The 15280-nt window shown below is 52.1% G+C and overlaps 1 protein-coding gene across 1 annotated transcript; it reads left to right on the top strand.

The window, feature by feature from the left end:
- Window positions 1-1880: 1880 nt before the first annotated feature.
- Window positions 1881-7143, top strand: RLBP1 (retinaldehyde binding protein 1). Its single transcript, XM_014944355.1, has 8 exons — window positions 1881-2132; window positions 2962-3005; window positions 3281-3409; window positions 3694-3895; window positions 5294-5472; window positions 5665-5823; window positions 6448-6558; window positions 6668-7143. The coding sequence occupies exons 2-8, from the start codon at window positions 2994-2996 to the stop codon at window positions 6824-6826; spliced, it is 951 nt and encodes a 316-aa protein (XP_014799841.1). The 5' UTR covers window positions 1881-2132; window positions 2962-2993; the 3' UTR covers window positions 6827-7143.
- The last annotated feature ends 8137 nt before the right edge of the window (window positions 7144-15280 follow it).

Raw genomic sequence — 15280 nt, forward strand, 5'->3', positions numbered from 1 at the left:
AGAGTACTGTGGTGTCCAAGCATTTGGCATGCAGCATGGGGTGCAGGACGGTGTTGGGTGCAGGGCAGTGTGGAGTACAGACAGCGTGGGGTGCAGGCACGTGGGGTGCAGGGCGATGTAGAGTACAGGCAGCATGGGGTGCAGGCACGTGGGGCTGGCAGCCGGGGGGGAATCTGGGGCACAAAGTGGCCCATTCAGGGCCACCCCACAGCAGCAGCGCCCAGCCCCTGTCAGTGCCCCCCACGTGGGGTGCGGATACCTTCGAGTAAACCCCTTAATTCGCACGGGCACGAGGGGCGGCCTTGGGCGCACGAGGAGGTTTAGCCCGCCTGTAAGCAGCGGGATTTAGCCGAGGGATCCGGTGCCAGCACAGCGTGGGAGCTTTCACAAGCCCCGTGCTCACGGGGAGTGGGGGCCAGCACTGCCAAGCGAGGGGGAGTTGGGTTCACATGGGGCCAGGGCCCCTGAAGAGGACAACAGGAACTGGACGAGATCCCTAAGGTCTCCAGCCACAACACCTCGGGGTGGGTCCCTCTTGGGGTGGGTCCCTCTTGGAGTGGGTCCCTTTTGGGGCTACCACCCTTCCCAAGACCCCTTTTCCTGGGACAACGCACCCACTCGGTGATGCCAAGGGTTGTGCATGAGTCTGCAAAACTATTCCCTCTGGGATGAACCAGGATGCCCAGCTGGCCAAGGCAGCGCAGGTCCCCTCTGCCACACCAGTGCGGGGCCATCGGGTCTGTTTGGGAGCCTCCAGGCTGATGGTGTCCCCCTGTCACACACCATCTTGCTCGCAGGGCTGCAGACAAAGGTCCAACGAGCTGTAGGAGGGAGCAGAGCCTTGTGCCAGGGCTGGCATGGGAAGGGAGGTCTCCATTGGGGAGCAGTGCCCAGTGCCCTTGGCCACGGCAGCATCGCTCAGGGTCTTGGCACAGGTCCGGGTTTTCCCTCCCCGCTCCCCCCTGCCCTTCATCTGGAGTCTCGTGCCTTCCTCCTCCTCCCTCCCTCCCAGCGGGGTCTCGGCTCCATTTGCAGGGCAGCCCCGTGGAAACGAAATCTGTAAATCCCGGTGGCATTACAAAACATGCCTTGTGTAAGCCCCTTCAGTCCAGCTCTCGTGCTTAGCCAGAACCTGCCACCTCCCCAAAATCCCCACGGTGGTAAGAGCCTGGCCGAGCTCCTCTCCTGGGCTTGGGGAAGGAGCCGTGCAGAGCCCCATCCTTGCTACATCCTCACCCAGCTCCTGCAACCCTGGTTCCAAAAAGTGTTAAGGCTGCAAGGGCTCCCCCATTCCATGTGCATGGTGAGATGTGCATGTCCCAAAATCCCTCATTTTGCCATCCTGCTGCACCCACACGTTGGCTCAGCACCATCCCTGCCACCTCCCAGGGCTTCCTTCCTTGTGGGTCCACAGCATCACCCTAGGGCTGGACTGGGTTCCAGTTCCCAAAGCTCCAAGCAGGCAACCATCACTTGTAAAAGAAAAATACCTGCCCATATTATTCTTTTATTTTAGATGCCGAAAAGTGCCCTGTATGAATGCTGGTTTGGGTGGCCTCGTTGGGGAGGAGTTGAAGAGTCCCAGGTGAGACCAGCCCCAGGAGCATCCTCTGCCATGGACCTGTCCCAGCAGCCGGACCCTGCCCATGTGGCCAAATTCACAACAGGACCTGGCCGGGCTTTTCGGGGCAGAAGCCAGGGAAGAGACCTGGCCCGCTCACCCTTGGGGAGCAGGCTGGGATGGCAGGCTGCCCACCGCCTGCCTCTGCCCCTGCTCCCTGCTAATGAGCGAGTTACACAACGAGAAGCTTTTATACTTTGTTAATCGGGTCCGGCATCCCAGCCCGCCCCTCCACGCACACTCTGCCTGGTCAGTGGAGCCCCGGCTCCCTCCTTCCCTCTCCTCAGCTGCCTTTTGTAATGTTTTAATGGGGTTTCTTGCCTGGGTTGTGCTGACTTAATTACAAAGCTGCAGTGAGTTGATGCCTTGTGACGGTCTAATCCCAACCCGGTGACTCTACAAAGCTTTCGTCCGGCTTTCTTGCCGCTCCACTCCGGCCTCGCCATCCGTGCATCCCTCTCGGTCCTGTTCACTGACCCTCCGCGGACGGTTCAGTTTTTGCCTCTCCCTGGTGAGTATCCAGGAATTTTTCCACTCAAAATAACTGCATCATAACCCGTCATCCAGCCCTACCTTAACCTGGCACCGCCGAGGCTGGGATTAATTTAGTATCTGGGAAAAGGAGATGTCTATCTCTTCCCAGGAGCTGGTGGGGAAGAGGATGGCCCTGGGAAGTGGTTGAGCTGGAGGCAAGCGTCCCTCACACAGCCTGGGCTCAGAGCTGGTGCTATGGCTGGGCAGGGGCAGGATCGGGCACTGGAAGGAGGATGAAGGCAGGCTTCCTCCTCCTCATGCATGGGAACAAGGTGTTTCACTCAGATGGTGACAGAAAGATGCCAAGAGGCTCACAGTCCAACCGTGCAGCCGGTGATGGGCTCTGGGCTGGAGGAGCAGGGCTGGAGGGTTTGGGAAACATCTTGAGGATAACAGGGTAGTAGAAATAAAAGGCAGTAAAAGCATGAGCTGCTGCCCACCTGGCCAAATCTGGGGTCTCACCTCTGCCCGCATGAAGGTGGTGTGAGATGAAATAGCACTGGGTGAGCTCATGGGGTTGGGGGTCCTCATGAGATGCCCCCAACCTCCAGTGGAAAGGCAGACCGGGAGAAAAAGGATAAAGGTGTCAGGCGACCAATACCCACAATTTCAAGCTGCTTTCGCAAACATCCCTGGTGTTTCTCAGAGGTTCTCAGCCCCTGCAGGCAGGCAGGGATGCAGGGAATATCTGATGGTGCAGAGCAGAGTTGGGGTGCCCCTGCCGGAGCAAGAGGGGCATTGGATGGGGCATGGGGGAGCTGCGGAGGTCATTGGGATCCGCACTGATTCCTCCTTCCTTCTCCCAGTGTATTGTGGCCAACGGAGGACAGAGGACAACATGTCTGCGGTTGTGAGTACTGCCCCCACGCCATCCTGTCCCCTGGGCTCTGAGTACCCCCTCCCTGCAGGGCCGGGATGGGGCACACTCCATGCCCCCCTCACCCCCCACAGCTGCTCTCAGCCCATGGCGGGGAGCCTGGGTGGCACTCAGCCCTTCCCCACCCCACTGCACCCCCTTGGGTGCCTGCATGGAGCCCCCCCCGCCCCAGCCTGGGGGACCTGCAGTGGGGCAGGGAGTTGGGGGGGTCTGGCTGGGGAGACCCTACATCCTCTCCTCACCCCCAGACGGGCACCTTCCGCATCGTCTCCGAGGAGGAGCAGGCTCTGCGCACCAAGCTGGAGCGCCTCACCACCAAGGACCACGGCCCCGTCTTCGGGAGGTGCGAGAAGATCCCCCCCCACACCATGCAGAAGGTGAGGGGGGCTGTGGGAAAGTGGGGGGCGGGCACAGACAGGGGGTCCTGCTCCTTCTGGGAGACCAGAGAAGACCCTTGCTGGGCTCTTGCCTTGAGGGGTGGGATGCACTTACTCCAAAGGGTCTCCAAGTAGAGGACCTAGGTGATCCTGCCCCCTCCAAGGGGCATCACTGCACCTCTCCAGGTTCTGGGTGCCTAAATGACCCCTGGAGTTCTTTGGGGTGTACGGGGGGAGGAAGGGGGGTCATCACTGAGCCGAGCCCCCTCCCTGCTCCCCACCAGGCAAAGGATGAGCTGAACGAGACGGAGGAGCAGCGGGAGGCGGCGGTGAAGGCGCTGCGGGAGCTGGTGCAGGAGCGGGCGGGCGGCGAGGAGGTGTGCAAGGCGGTGGCTGAGAAGGTGCAGGGCAAGGACGATGCCTTCTTCCTCCGCTTCATCCGCGCCCGCAAGTTCGACGTCCAAAGGGCCTACGACCTGCTGAAAGGTGGGGCTGGGGTTGTGATGCAGGGGTGGGCAGGGGTACACATCCACCAGCAGCTCCCAGTCCTGTGCTGGTTTCTCCCAGCACCTCTGGGTGGTGCCTGCAGAGCAGGACCCCGGCATGGAAAAGGGGATGAGGAGAGAGGATGAATAGAAAAAGGCAGGGCTGGGGGCCTGGGATCCAGGGGACAGAGTTGGGATGGGGAAGAAAATAAATGAGGATCATAGAATCATAGAATTATTTCGGTTGGAAAAGACCCTTGGGATCATCAAGTCCAACCATCTACCTTACTCTACAAAGTTCTCCCCTACACCATATCCCCCAACACCACATCTAAACGACTCTTAAACACATATAAGGACGGTGACTCCACCACCTCCCTGGGCAGCCTGTTCCAATGCCTGACTACTCTTTCTGTGAAAAACCCTTTCCTAATGTTCAGTTTAAACCTACCCTGTCGTAGCTTGAAACCGTTCCCTCTTGTTCTATCACTAATTACCTGGGAGAAGAGACCAGCACCAACCTCCCTTCAATGTCCTCTCAAGTAGTTGTAGAGAGCTCCAGTAGTTGTAGGATGGTGCCAGGCATCCTGCAATGCCAGGACAGTCCCATTCCTTGCCGCCAGTAGTTGTAGGATGGTGCCAGGCACCCTGCAATGCCAGGACAGTCCCATTCCTTGCCGATTTACCAGACAAAATGGAAAAAAAACCCAATGTGTTTGGTGGTGGCAGGTTGACCAGTAAACCCAGCTGATTTGGGCTGCATCCAGACCTCCGTGCCCTATATGTACCCTATACACACCCCTATGTACCCCGGTACTGACCAGTAAACCCAGCTGGTTTGGGCTGCATCCCCTCCAGACCTCCGTGCCCTATATGTACCCTATACACACCCCTATGTGCCCCGGTAAGGAGCCGGTCCTACACCCACCCTGAAGCTTCTGTGCATGGTGCCTGGTGGGCTCAGCACCCCTGTGACATCTCGAGGGCTAGGAGCAGGTTGGGGGGGTTGTGGCACCCCCCTCCCTGCATTGGGGGTGACCTGTAGGGATGGAGGGGGAGCGTGAGGACAGCCCGGGGGGGGTGGCTGCCGGCAGGGACCTGCCTGGCTCTGGCTCCACTCTTCTTTGTTTCAGCTTGGGGGATAATGAGTTGTAATTATCAGCGCTGGCTCCCAGACAGCTGGTTTGTTCGCCCGCATTTTCCCAGGACGAGATTTCTTATTTTGTGCCCGCAGGGTGCCAAGGGAGGGGAGTTGGGGGATGGCACCCAAACGGGGAGGAAGGGGAGAAGGGAAACGAGCAGGAAAATGGCTTTATCTGCTCACTGAGGTGTTAGGGAGAAGGCAGGCGTGGGAAGCCCCTGGCACGGGGAGAATAACACCGAGCGTGCCTCTCTCCAGGCTACGTCAACTTCCGCCAGCAGTACCCCGAGCTCTTCGACAACCTGACCCCCGAGGCTGTGCGCAGCACCATTGAAGCTGGCTACCCCGGCATCCTGGCCAGCAGGGACAAGTATGGCCGGGTGGTGATGCTCTTCAACATCGAGAACTGGGATTACGAGGAGATCACCTTCGATGAGGTCAGCCCAGCCCAGCCGTGTCCCCTGGAACAGGCTGGTCCCACTCCTGGGCTTGTCCCTCTCAGCACATCTGAGCACAGCATCCCTTACACGCATCCTGGCTAACTCTCCATGGGGCCCTTCCTGGGAACCTCCTGGGGTCTATGGGAGGCAACACCTAATACGAGACCTGTTGTCTCTCCTCTCCATCAGATCCTTCGTGCCTATTGTGTTATCTTGGAGAAGCTGCTGGAAAACGAAGAGACCCAGATCAACGGGTTCTGCATCATTGAGAACTTCAAGGGCTTCACCATGCAGCAGGCATCAGGGATCAAGCCCTCTGAGCTCAAGAAGATGGTGGACATGCTGCAGGTGAGGTGGAAAAGTCTGTGTCCAGCAGAGGCAGAGTGGGTCATGGGGCATCAGAGAGCTCAGGGAAGGGTGAAGGCAGGGATAACAGGGTTTGGGATTGCCACTACAGTGGCACCACGAGAAAGCATCATGGAGAGGCTGTTCCCCACCACATGCTTCTTCCCTTGCCAGCTAATTGGCTAAATCCTGCAAGATGGATCCTATTTTTCCAGCCCTAGATCCCTGCCCTCTCAAAAGGCCAACGAGAAACAGTAGCTACCACTCCTTGCAGCATCCTACAGCATGGCATGAAGGCCTTTCCTCACCACTCTCCCAGCCCAGCCTGGTCAAGGCCAGGATTTCTGCCCTTGGACCAGAGGCCAAAGACTCTTGGCTCTCTCCAGGGAAGGAGGACAGCAGAGATGTGGTCCTTCTCGTGGAGTGGGAGCAATGAACCACCTGGGAGGCTCTTCAGCTTCCCTTGTGCTCCCAGGGCTGGAATGGCTGATCCTCTGGGTTAGAATAAAAAATGGTCATCAAAGAGAGAAAGGGAGATTGGGTGGGGAGCCGTGCCAGTGCTGGGGTGTCCATTGCTGCCTGCCCAGCTCCATGTGTAACCATCTGTGTCTGGGTTTGGGATCCTAGGACTCCTTCCCAGCGCGATTCAAGGCTGTCCACTTCATCCATCAGCCTTGGTACTTCACCACCACCTACAATGTGGTCAAACCATTCCTGAAAAGCAAACTGCTGGAGAGGGTGAGTGTGGGAAAGGGACTGGAGGCAGAGGCACTGCCCTGGGTGAAACAGAGCAGCCAGGAAGAGTTGCCCAGGTCCTCTGCTGAGGATCTCTCCTGTCTCCCGCCAGGTCTTTGTGCACGGGGAGGAGCTGGAGTCCTTCTACCAGGAGATCGATGCTGACATCTTACCAGCAGACTTTGGTGGCAACCTGCCCAAGTACGACGGGAAAGCAACTGCAGAGAAGCTTTTTGGGCCCCGCATTGAGGCTGAAGACACAGCTCTCTAAACTGGGGTCCGCCTCCCCCTCTGCTGTAAAATAGGATCAGAGGTGGCCCTCTAACCCCAACCACCTCCTTACCGTAGCATTGGTTGAATGACTGCTCATCATGAGGCGCTCTGGGCACATTGCTCCACGCCTGTCCCTTCCCTCCCCAAACCTGGCAGCAGGCTGCCTGGCAGCCCTGTCCCTCCTGGGCAGAGCATCCTTCCCTTGGGAGCCAGCAGAGAGAGCAGGTCACCAGCCCTCTCCTGCAGCATGTCCTGGAGCTGCGGTGGGAGGACAAGGAGAGCGTCTGCTCCGGGAAGGGAGGGCTACAGCGAGGGAGAAATAAAGTGTTCAACAGCAGAGCTCTGGGGTCCCTTGTGGCGTGTGGCAAAGAACAGGGGTGCAGCTTTTTGGGGCACAGAGGGGTTGGGCGTGCTGCTGGTTCTAAGGAGACCAGGAGCATCAGCACTCTCCCCCCGCCCCCGTCACTGACTGTCCTTTAACACAGGGGCCAAGGAACTGGCCCCCTCCCATCCTTCCTGCATCCCAGAATGAGATTTCCTTGGCCAGGCAAGGAGCCCCAATTCTCAGTTGTCTGCTTTAACCAGGAAAGATAAAACAGCCCAAAAAAGAACCCAACCAGGGGCCCAGGTGGAGCTGGCTCTGCCTAATTCCTGCTCAGCCAGGCAGGCCGGGAAGAGGAACAGAGGCTGCAGCAGCAAATGAGACCGAGAGATGGATTTTAACCACAGCACAGTGAAAGACAAGCAGAACATACCCTCCTAAATCCTTCAAAAGCCCCAGCACAGCTGTTTCTCCTAGCACTGCACCGAGAGAGGGAGCTCAGTCAGGGAAGCCCCACCAAAAGCCACCACAGCAAACAGAGCTGTGCCTGATGCCAATACCCATTAGCCCTTGCTAACGTGGAGTCAGGAGGACTGGGGTGGGGAGGTGGGAGGCAGAAGTCGCTGTGTCCCAGGCAAGGCAGTCTCTTCTGGTTCAAGAATCAGCCATCTCCTGCAGGGAGCTGATCGTTTCTAGACAGTCTTCTCCTCCCTTGGCCAGCGGGAGGGCTTGGAGAGGAGCAAGTTGCTGGTCTCTGCCCAGGTTACTACCTTCTCCATCAACGTGGTCCCGCAGCATGTCCTGTCCCCCCCTCACTCCCTCTCAGCTCTGCAGCTACACAGGGGTGCCTTTCATCAGCCAGGAGACCAGACCCCCACCCGAAGCCGGCCGAGGCGCAGGGTACTGACAAGAGCCACATTCATCAGGGCACTGGCTCAGGCTCAAACCAAACAAGACGCCGGCTCCGAAGCCGCGGGGAGGACGGGGCCTGTCTGGGCAGGGGCGACTGGGGTTAAATCGGTTTTCTCCAGGCTCAGCAGCTCTGGCTGGTCCATGCGTGGTGAGCCTGGGTCTGAAGCCGTGCCAGCCTTGTGCCAGAGGGAGAGCGAAAGGCACCTACCTTTCTGCTGCGGTTGGCTCCTTGCTGTGCAGTGCCCTCCATGGGGCTGGGAAGCATCTGGAGCCGTCCCAAGGAAACCAGGTGTGACAACCCTACAACCATCAGGGCAGTGCAAACACAACAGCACTGGGAGACAGATCTATTGCAGCTCACCCATAAAAATAGAAAAAGACAGAAACCCTCCCATAAGCACAGACGAGGGCACCACATTGCTGCCCCTAGGATTGGGACAGTCACAGCTCCCGGGAGGTCCCTGTGGCTGCTCACCGCTGCTGGGACAAATTGTCAGCCAGTAGCTTGCTTGGATGGGGAGACAGAGAACAGCACAGCAAACAGAGCAGGCAGCGTGATCCACACCACCCTCAGCTTCCCCCAGAGCGACTCTGACCAACCCAGGAAGGAGTTTTGTAGTAGATCTAACAGCTAAATCACAACGGCCAATAAACTAGAGATGGAGCCCAAAACGCTACCTCCCACAGAGCAGTTCTCATTACAGAGGCAGAGCAGTGATGGTCCCAGCCCAGCTGCCCCAACGCATCACCAGTCCCAGTTACCCTCTACATCTGTCTCACTCGGCCTGTAGGTAAAAACAACACACCAGTGAGCTCCACATCTGTCTCACTCGGCCTGTAGGTAAAAACAACACACCAGTGAGCTCTTGGTGTCAGTTGAGTAGTACTTTTGGCAGGGGTTTTCTGTGCCCTGGGCTCAAAGATGTCAGTGTCCTGGCCAGAGATGCTGTTGTGCGTTTCTTCTGCCAGCAGCTGAAAGATTGGGAAATCCACTCGCTCTCAAGTAGGGAAAAAATAACAGAAGAGGATTTCTGCAGGAATGCACGAGCCAAAAGCTTTGCCATGTGCTCCAGGGAAGCTGTCACCCCAGAGGAGAGTACTTGTGGGTGTTGCAAGATGGGCCACAGCTAAGCCATGCACCCTGCTTCTGCTCTTGGTCCTGGCACGGTTAGGGGTCTGGCATGCATTTACCATGACAATACCCAATGAGTGGAGCAAAATGTAGAGGCAACCCCCAGAGCTCATGAAAGAGGAGTTACTGACAGAAGTTATCCTGCCTGGAAGTGAGGGAGCAGCAAGCCAACTCCTGCCTTGGTGTGAAAATACCAGAGGGGTGTGAGGGGGACTGTCTTCCCCAAGAGTCTTGTTTTAGACAGCACTAGTGCCATCTAAAAAAGACATTAAGGTGCTGGAGCGAGTCCAGAGAAGGACAACAAGCTGGTGATGGGTCTGGAGAGTAAGTCTTATGAGGAGAGGCTGAGGGAGCTGGGGCTGTTGTTTTGTTTTTTTTTTTTTTTTAATCTGAGTTAGGTTAATGGTTGGACTAGATGATCTTAAAGGTCCCTTCCAACTTAGACAATTCTATGATTCCAGTGAACAGAAGAAACATCTAATACCAATTCACATGTAAGGATTGGGGCTAAAAGGATTCATCCTGCTCTTCCGTTAGCTAATCCAAACCTCATACCTAAGGGAACATGCTCAGATACACAGCTGCATTTTAATCAATATTACCTTATTCCCGTATCAGATGATCCCCTCCACACCACAGAGGAAGAAAGACACAGTTGCTTTGTCTGTCAGAAGTGACAGCTGGACTTCACCACCCAATAACGTCGCACACAGTCACTACATGTAGCACTGACTTCAATAAGTCCTTTATTTTTAAATAAAGAAATCCCACTGAATCAAAGATAACAAAATTACATTTTGTTTTGCAATGACCTCCATTTTACACCACACAGAAGAACAAAAATTAAAGAAAAAATCAAAGACACTGTTTTATATATATTTATATATAATTTTAAAGGTAAACATCAGCAGATATAGAAAAATTGCATTGCTAGTTGCAAATCATCTCCCCTGCAGCTGTCAGCTCCAGAGAATCTGACTCAGAACACGGCAGCAAGGAGGATGTCTCAGTATACAAGCTTTTTCAGGGCAGCATTTAGAGATGGTTCCAGAGCATAATTTTGCCAATTTGAAAATATTTTCATAAGAAACTGCTCACCAAGAACATTACAAGTCACTCAGCTTGTTCTAACACAGCCGCATGGGTGAAACAAGAAGGGCACAGGTCTATTCTTCCTGAGATCTCCACAGACCTCTTCAGCTTGGGATTTTCAGAGAAAGAGGTTATGCTTCCTCAAGAAGAACGTCTAGTGATCTGTCACTGGGAATTACGGTTAAGCTATCAAGTAACACAATGTGAAAACATGCTCTTTTGGGAAGCAGCTGATTTGGGCTTGGTTCTATCAAATACAACTAGGTTTTGTTTGGCTTTCCCCACCCCCCGCCAAGACTTCCCCATTGGCAGAAGCCATGAGAAGGGTCAACATCCCAGCAGAGCTATAGTGGAAACCCTAGAAAAAAAGAGTTCTGTATCTAATCGAAGCTCTTGCATGACCAGAGATCGACAATGCAAGCTTGTCATTCAGACAGAAGCAAAAAGGCTTTGCGTAGAGCCACCTTGTGGAATCTGGCACCTTACTGGCATTAAAACTAACTTGGTTAGGCAAGGCCATTGGGTGAGAAGGAAAGAAAAGCCTTTAACCACAAGTGATGCAGGGTTGGAGCTTTTGGAGAGTGTTATCAGATAGACTTCAAAAAGGTTGTTCAATACCAGCTGAGCCAACCTGATAAATGCTGCCCCAGACTGCAGTGTTTGTGTCCATTGATTAACCAGCAAAACCAAGAATAGAGATGTTCAGAATAACCCTAGAAACCCTTCCACCACAGCATGGAAAGCTGGCAACTGCTTTGACTCCCCTAACAGCTGAGAAAGTCCACATCAGTGTAACAGACACACCACTGATAAAGGGGTGCAGTGACAAGGCACCCCTTCCCTGGGCTGCTGTTGCTCTGAGGCATTCTAACCTTGGAGACTCAAAGTTTTCACACCAGGAAGGGCTGTTTGCTTTTCACCTAGAAGCCATGAAGGAGACACTGCTTTGAGTCACTGTGGCTCCAGGACCTACCCAACCAACAGACCCACCTAAGGAGTAAGGACACATGGAGCATGACTCAAGCCAGAAACCAGGTGCTCTTCACAATGAGGGACTTACACATGCAGCACAAGGCAAGGGCCTTTTCTGGTCTCCTGGAAAAAGGCTGTGAAGAATTTCAGTAAGCTCCGGACAGGCATAGTATTTCTAGAAGAAACGTGGAAGCAATCCTGGTGACTAAACTGTTTGGCAATTAAATCCTGAAGTTGCTACTCTCTGCTCGCTCTTTTGAGATGTAGTCACTTAGGCAACCTACCTCCAGTTATGTTGCTGGAGAGTTAATAGACATAAGAACTTTGGGACTGTAAGGTAACAAGTCACATATTAAGCAAAGCAAAACCTCCTGTGACTCAAATCCCTACTGCTAGAGGAGCAGAGAGCTGAAAAAATCATCCACTGCTTATATATGTTGTTATTTTAAGCCTTGAAAAAGACTAGCTAGTTGTAGGCTGCCCACAGAGGTCCTTTAAGTCAGCACACGCTCGTACAGTGTACATCGCCAGAGCTGTCTCACTACCCAGTGTCTGAAAATTCACTCACTAAAACACAAAGCCCCCAAAGCTCCACAGAGCTGTTACTGAAGTCTCTAGATATGCTGATGTCAAAGGAAGAGGAGAAAAAGGGCAAGGCACCACGTGTCAAAGAGCTGTGGTCTAGGAACTTGTGACAGACCCAGGACAGATGACACAGCTTAGCTAAATTCAGTACTGGAGCTAATAGTTCCCAACATCTTTGCTGAATGCCCCATCTTTGAAACTTATATCTTTATGAACAGAAACTGCAGAAAAATGCTCAGGAGAAAGACTGCAGGGAAGGTAAAGTGTCTCTCTTTACATTGCAACTACAACACTGCCAGACCCACCTGAAAACACCTTCAATTTAGAAGCTAACCAAGGGACCATTAAAAATGCTGGCAGATCTGATGTAGTGGAAGCTGCAAGTTCCTTGTGTTCAGTAAAAGCAAGTCCTGGCTGCTCACCTACCATCTTCAGATCTCTCCAGACACTGACAAAAGTGATGGTTGGACCAGCCTAACCATCAAGGAGTTACAGTTCTGCAACTTGCTATCTGATTGAGAGAGTCCTTGGGCTTTACGTTCAAGTGCTACTTACATCCAATGAGGAGAAAGAAGTGTGTATACTGCGAGACTACCTGTGGAAGAGCTCTGTTCGTGCTTTTTCTAAACCCAGTTTGAAACTCAGAGCACACAACAGACTCATCATGCTGTGATCTTGAACTGCACTGTCAGACTACACCATAATGATTTAAAAGTGCACACTTCAGCAGCCTCATGTGTCTTGACAAGTGATGAAAAAGATGACTTCACCTCTAGGACTTAGAAACTCAGATTGCATTTAAGGTTGAGTTCACTGGGCAAATAAATACCAGCTGCCCACATCACAAGACTGGTATTGCCTTATTTTGAGAGAAGAGATTTTCAGATTAGGATCGGACAAAGTCCCACACATCTTGGGGTACTGGCACTAGGTATCAGCAGCTGAAACTTTCTCCTCTCCCACTTTCTGAAGATATCTTTAAGTTACTGCTGCAAGTCTGACACCATGAGCCTTTCTTTGAAAGCAGCATCAAATTGGGCAAGATGAAAAGAACAGTTCTTTTTCCCTCCACTGCTTCCACCTACAACAAGCTCAATAAGCTGAATCTCAGGCTCTGGAAACCTTGCAGAAACGGGCCACGACAAAAAATTCTTCCCCAAAGAGGCTACAATTAGTTGGTCAAGTCACAAGTGGTTTGAACAGCTGCAAGTGCAAAAACAGGTCAAAAGAACAAGACAGACCCATATGACTTCTGTAGTTGAGAGTTTCAGAAAGTCCACAGCATCAGTACTTCCGAAGTATGAAAGCTTGGGTTGTGAGGCAGGAAGGAGTATCCCTCAAAAATACCCTCCAACTTAAAAAAAAAATATCTCTGCTGCTTTGAGAATTGCCCACCTCATTTTAGGAGACTTGCTTAGAACTGGGTCTTTGACTGACTGGCCATCTGCTGTAGTGAAATCAGGTTGAAACAAAGGTACACTTGACAAGAAGGTATCTTCCTCATACCTCAGAAACAGAAAAAACTGTTTGAAGGCCTGGTCCATCAAGAATGATCTTCTTTACAACATGGAAGGAGAAAATTTTCTTTCAAGAAACAGCTTCCCAGGACAAAGCTCTGCTTTCAGAGGGACTGGCAAGACTTGGCCAAAAAGCAGGGGCAAAACACTTGCTTTGCCTCAACATTAACCTTCCCAGAGAGAACCAAGCCATTTCTCAGCCTCCTGCCAGTCTGGGATCCTGGGGAGAAAGGCAAAGCTTCAGTCACCTGTGGAGCTGGGCAGAGCATCCCTGCTTTTGATAAGGCTCTCAAGTTGAGGAAGGCAGATATTTTGCTCTCAAAGGATGACGGACACACACTGACCTTTCTTTCACAGGTATCCACATGTTGGGTCATATGATGGGCCCTTCATGTCAAGAGTGGTATCAGTACCAAGAGTAACTTCTGTTCCTCTAGAGCTGTCTGAAGCTGATCTTCATCTCAGCACAGCAAAGGTGGATTGAGGGAGGACACATGAAGCACAGGAAGGGCAGTTGTGTTTCCTCAGGGCAGCCAGCCATGACCTGTGTAAGCTACAGCTGCAGCATACTATGAAAGTCAAAACACTTCTCAAGTTGTAACCCACTGGAGATAAAAACCATACCCCCCCACCTAAATTTATACTGTATCTATTTGATGTGTACAAGTGTTGTTTACGCTCAACTTCTGTTGAGGTGAGAAGATAATTTAAGTCATATCCAATGAATATTACATGAACAGTTACTTAAGCAAAAATCTGAAATGTCTTATGACAGATTTTAGGGATATACAGATGCAGCATGAATAAGAAGATAACACAGAGACAAGATCTCCATCAGCTAAGAATATCCTTGCTAACTGATGCCTTAAAATAGTTCTTAAGGAACAGCCACAAGCACGGCCAAGTCTTGCTATAGCTTTACTCGGTCACATCTTTACCTTGAAGCAAAAAAGGAAACCTGGATTTACTGAAGAGGAGGATGTGCAGATATCCACAGTTCATTGTAACAGGCCAAGGTGTCTGGCCTAAGGCAAATGAAAGGAATTTCCTGATATGATAATGCACCTTTGCTACAATAGTTAATTATTGCTTTATTAAAACAAAAACTCACCTCTCCAACCTACTGAAGTTCAGGGACAGGGCAGTCCAGAAGGCTTGTTCCCCTCTATTACCAGACTGAAGTCTTGCAGCTTGTTTCACCCTTAAGCTATAAACTAAAGTGCCTGGAACACAGACCAAGGCTGAAGCAATAAAGTGCTAATTGATGTGGAAAGTATGACAGGAAAAGAACTTCACTGACACTGTAATAAAGAAGTCCTAAGGATGGATTAGTGAGACTACAATATTGACAGAACAAACAGTAAAAAAAGATTTTTGACCACTAACTTTCTGTCTCCGGATTGTCATGGGACAACTTTCCTTCCAGGGAAGAGACTGGAGTCTTTACTAACCATCTTGGCACAGACTGTAACAGCCACTTGAGGGAAAAGCACAAGTGAGTAGGCATCTTTCCTGCAAACAGCTTTCACACTTTGCACATTAAAACTGGAAGACACTGGGTGTGGAAAATGAATTCAAGCAAGGAAGAGCCCAGTGTCTTACTGGGGTCAGTAAGCCTACAGAGTTTACACAAGATATGGAAATAGTTAGCTATGCAAAGATACCAATTTAGTTGCACAGGGCTAGAGACATCCAGGTCCCCATCAACTATAAGGCAAGTCATGTGTCTGAAAACCATTGGATGCTTTGAAAGCTCAGGGGCAGAATTTTGGTATGATTTACCCAACATAAGGGGAGTAAATCTAAATAGATACCTTCCCCCCCTCCCAACAGATTAATCCCTAATAGAGTACATAATTCACTATTAAATATTCTTAAAAACAGATTGAGCTCACAGAAAGATCCTGCAGATTCTTAATC

Source organism: Calidris pugnax, unplaced genomic scaffold, assembly GCF_001431845.1.
Source record: "Calidris pugnax isolate Ruff unplaced genomic scaffold, ASM143184v1 scaffold70, whole genome shotgun sequence".
Lineage (NCBI taxonomy): Eukaryota > Metazoa > Chordata > Aves > Charadriiformes > Scolopacidae > Calidris > Calidris pugnax.